Consider the following 4,974-nt stretch of genomic DNA (forward strand, 5'->3'; position numbering starts at 1 on the left):
CTCTACCTTTAATTATTGAAACTTGGAACGAAGTCACAGTGGACACTATCAAAAATTGCTTTAACAAGGCATTAAATAATTGGGCGAAGATAGATGAAAAAATACTTGAAGAATCCACTGACGAAAAAGGTATTAATTTAAATCACCTTACAATTAAAGATAATAAAAGTGAAATTATGATTGAGTTTCCTGTCTGTGCACCTGTCGTCTGCGAAGAAAACGCGTATCTTGATACAATACAATGTGAGGAAGAAAATGAGCATGAAGAAATAGATAGCACAAATGACAATCCATTGGTTATGCGATGCACTTAAATATTTGGAAAATATTGAAAAATATTTTTTGCAAGAATCTGGTGAACATATTCACCTAATTACAAATTTGAGAAATATATTGGCAAAAATTAAAAAGAAGGAACCTAAAATTACCGATTACATGACACATTTTTAATTAAACAATTTTTTTCGTTAAATTCATTTAACGAATGCTCAATTTTCATTTTCGTTAAATGAATAGTCTACTGTATAAACTAAGGAATCCTGCATTAATCAATTTTTTCAATGCTATCGGATTCGAGTTACCCTCAGAATCCAAATGCCGAAATAATGTCAAAATTTTGGCCGAAAGACGTGTCCATGAGATAATCAGCTTGTTAATTAATGAAAAAAATTTTTTTATCGTGGATAAGACTGACGCTGGTAATGAAAAAATAGTAAATATTCTTATTGGGAAAATAACGGATCCCCAAATCAGCTATCTTATTGGTTGTGTACCATTAATTCTTCGCTTAATGCATCAATTCTATGTCAGATTGTGGATGATACGATTTGATGTGCAAATGTTGAGAGGAAAAATTTTTATTTGTTATTAACCGACGCGGCAAAGTATATGATTTTAGCCGGAAAAACACTAAAAAATTTGTATCCTAATTTATTCCACGTAACATGTATTGCACATTTAATTCACAATTGTGCATTAAGGATAAAACTAAATTATCCTGTAGTGGATAACTTAATTGCCTCTATAAAAGAACTTGTTTTGAAAAATAATAGTCGAAGGCAACTATTTGCTGAAATAGGACTACCTCCTAAACCTATTGTTACTAGATGGGGAAGCTGGCTCCGAGCAATCAAGTACTACGCGGAAAATTTTCCCAGAGTGTTGGAAATATGCAATTCGCTAAAAGGAGAATCCATATTGATTCGGAGAGCAATGGAATCAATAAAAAATGAAGGACTTCTTAATGATTTAAAGGAGATATGGAATCAATATTCCCCACTCGTTGATGTTCTTAGTGAAATTGAGTCAAGGAACTTTTCTATCCAAAAAGCATACAATTTTCTGAGAAAACTCGATTTCAAAGAAGATACAGTAGACTATCCATTTAACGAAAAAAAATTTAACGAAAATATTCATTTTACGAAAGTCAAAATATTTTTTTACGTTTTTCCTTAGATAAATTCAAAAATAAAATTTTTTTTCTTTGTATTAGTGAATATTTAAATATATTTAACGAATATTTAAATAACGAAAATTAAAATTTTTGATAAAATTTTAAAATAATTTTTCCTCGCTATTTCTTGTAGTAAACCATGTTTGCAAGGGTGAACAATATGAAAAAAAAAGAAAACTTATCAATTCAACAAAAACTGGAAGTTATTGATTTCAAGAAGAATAATCCTGCTGTTACTCAAGAAAATTTGGCTCAGCGGTTTAATATACCTATTGGAGTGATCAATTCAACGTTGAAGAAAATGCAATTGTATGGATCAAGGCGTCACAAACAAAAAAAGAATATTACATTTAAAAGTTGTACTGATAAGATATATGAACCACTATATGCATGGATTCAGATCAAACGTTTCTGTAATCACACCATAACTAATGAAATGGTACGCGAAATGGCACTCAAAATTGCTCAACGATTTTATAATGAAAATTTCAAAGCATCTCACCCATGGATTTCACGCTTTAAGGAAGAGTATAAAATAAAAACACTCACGATTTCTGGAGAAGAACAATTAGTGGATCCCGTTTTGCTTATAGATTCATATGAACGCTTTGCAGCCATGTTAAAAAATATGGATCGAAAAATGTTTACAACTGGGATGAAACTGCCTTTTTTTCAAATGTACTCCAAAAAAAACATTAGTTCTTGACTCCGAATCAAGGGCTTCAGGAAAATTTTCTAAAGAACGAATAACACTGTTATTATGCACAAATATGGAAGGAGATAAAGAGCATCCGTTGGTAATCGGAAAATTCAAAAATCCTCATGGTTTTAAAAATATTAATATGAATAATCTTGGGATTCAATATGCAAATAGTAATAAATCTTGGATGACCAGTTTAATTTTTAAAAACTGGGTTGAACGGTTAAATTCCAAAATGAGTGTGGAAAATAGAAAGATTTTGCTTCTTTTAGATAATGCGCCAGTTCACTATTTTGATGGCGAATTCAGTAATATCGAATTGTATTTTCTTCCTCTAAAGACAACATCTAAGATTCAACCAATTGATCAAGGGATTGTGCATTCATTTAATCGTTGTATAAAAAAGGAATGACTAGAAATTTGAGTATGGGAACAAATATAGGAACATTGTCATATACAGATGAACTTACCAAATTCAAATTAGTGAATGCTCTACCTTTAATTATTGAAACTTGGAACGAAGTCACAGTGGACACTATCAAAAATTGCTTTAACACAAGGCATTAAATAATTGGGCGAAGATAGATGAAAAAATACTTGAAGAATCCACTGACGAAAAAGGTATTAAATTTAAATCACCTTACAATTAAAGATAATAAAAGTGAAATTATGATTGAGTTTCCTGTCTGTGCACCTGTCGTCTGCGAAGAAAACGCGTATCTTGATACAATACAATGTGAGGAAGAAAATGAGCATGAAGAAATAGATAGCACAAATGACAATCCCATTGGTTATGCAGATGCACTTAAATATTTGGAAAATATTGAAAAATATTTTTTGCAAGAATCTGGTGAACATATTCACCTAATTACAAATTTGAGAAATATATTGGCAAAAATTAAAAAGAAGGAACCTAAAATTACCGATTACATGACACATTTTTAATTAAACAATTTTTTTCGTTAAATTCATTTAACGAATGCTCAATTTTCATTTTCGTTAAATGAATAGTCTACTGTACATCTTAATAATAAAATGGTATGGTGTGTGTCTGTCTGTCTTTCTGTCTGTCTGTCTGTGTGTGCACACCAACTTCAAATTGGCAATACGATGTCCTCGACTTACATGATGAGGTCCTTAAAACCTTCCCCCCCCCAAAAAAATTAAAAAAAAATTTTCTGCATTTTGGTCAAAATGAACAACTACGATGTCCTCGACTTACATGATGAGGTCCTTAAAACCTTCCCCCCAAAAAAATTAAAAAAAATTTTCTGCATTTTGGTTAAAATGAACAACTACGATATCCTCGACTTACATGATGAGGTCCTTAAAACCTTCCCCCCAAAAAAATTAAAAAAAATTTTCTGCATTTTGGTCAAAATGAACAACTACGATGTCCTCGACTTACATGATGAGGTCCTTAAAACCTTCCCCCAAAAAAATTAAAAAAAAATTTTCTGCATTTTGGTTAAAATGAACAACTACGATATCCTCGACTTACATGATGAGGTCCTTAAAACCTTCCCCCCAAAAAAATTAAAAAAAAATTTTCTGCATTTTGGTTAAAATGAACAACTACGATATCCTCGACTTACATGATGAGGTCTTTAAAACCTTCCCCCCAAAAAAATTAAAAAAAAATTTTCTGCATTTTGGTTAAAATGACAACTACGATGTCCTCGACTTACATGATGAGGTCCTTAAAACCTACCCTCCAAAAAAAAATTAAAAAAAAATTTTCTGCATTTTGGTTAAAATGAACAACTACGATGTCCTCGACTTACATGATGAGGTCCTTAAAACCTACCCTCCAAAAAAAATTAAAAAAAAATTTCTGCTGCATTTTGTTAAAATGAACAACTACGATGTCCTCGACTTACATGATGAGGTCCTTAAAACCTACCCTCCAAAAAAAAATTAAAAAAAATTTTCTGCATTTTGGTTAAAATGAACAACTACGATGTCCTCGACTTACATGATGAGGTCCTTAAAACCTACCCTCCAAAAAAAATTAAAAAAAAATTTTCTGCATTTTGGTTAAAATGAACAACTACGATGTCCTCGCTTACATGATGAGGTCTTTAAAACCTTCCCCCCAAAAAAATTAAAAAAAAATTTTCTGCATTGGTTAAAATGAACAACTACGATGTCCTCGACTTACATGATGAGGTCCTTAAAACCTACCCTCCAAAAAAAAATTAAAAAAAAATTTTCTGCATTTTGGTTAAAATGAACAACTACGATATCCTCGACTTACATGATGAGGTCTTTAAACCTTCCCCCAAAAAAATTAAAAAAAATTTTCTGCATTTTGGTTAAAATGAACAACTACGATGTCCTCGACTTACATGATGAGGTCCTTAAAACCTACCCTCCAAAAAAAATTAAAAAAAAATTTTCTGCATTTTGGTTAAAATGAACAACTACGATGTCTCGACTTACATGATGAGGTCCTTAAAACCTACCCTCCAAAAAAAATTAAAAAAAATTTTCTGCATTTGGTTAAAATGAACAACTACGATGTCCTCGACTTAATGATGAGGTCCTTAAAACTACCCTCCAAAAAAAATTAAAAAAAAATTTTCTGCATTTGGTTAAAATGAACAACTACGATGTCCTCGACTTAAATGATGAGGTCTTAAAACCTCCCGCCAAAAATCAAAAAATTATTTTCTGCATTTTGATTAAAATGAACAACGCGAATGTCCTCGACATTCATGATGAGGTCCATTAAAACCTTCCAGGCAAAAATCTCACGTATTAAGAATATCCTTGATGAAAACGACAGCGAGAATATTAACAATGATGAATCCCATTATTC

At 31.2% G+C, this 4,974-nt stretch overlaps 1 protein-coding gene across 1 annotated transcript; it reads left to right on the plus strand.

Annotated features, from left to right (window-relative positions):
* Positions 1-2,223: 2,223 nt before the first annotated feature.
* LOC115229950 (tigger transposable element-derived protein 6-like) lies at positions 2,224-2,565 on the plus strand. The gene has a single exon (XM_029800204.1). It carries the CDS (start codon positions 2,224-2,226, stop codon positions 2,563-2,565), a length of 342 nt encoding a protein of 113 aa, XP_029656064.1.
* The last annotated feature ends 2,409 nt before the right edge of the window (positions 2,566-4,974 follow it).

Source organism: Octopus sinensis, unplaced genomic scaffold (assembly GCF_006345805.1).
Source record: "Octopus sinensis unplaced genomic scaffold, ASM634580v1 Contig13941, whole genome shotgun sequence".
Classification (NCBI taxonomy): domain Eukaryota; kingdom Metazoa; phylum Mollusca; class Cephalopoda; order Octopoda; family Octopodidae; genus Octopus; species Octopus sinensis.

Coding starts and splice junctions, on each gene's coding strand:
- LOC115229950 (XM_029800204.1), top strand. CDS start 2,224: ATGGAAGGAGATAAAGAGCATCCGTTGGTAATCGGAAAATTCAAAAAT.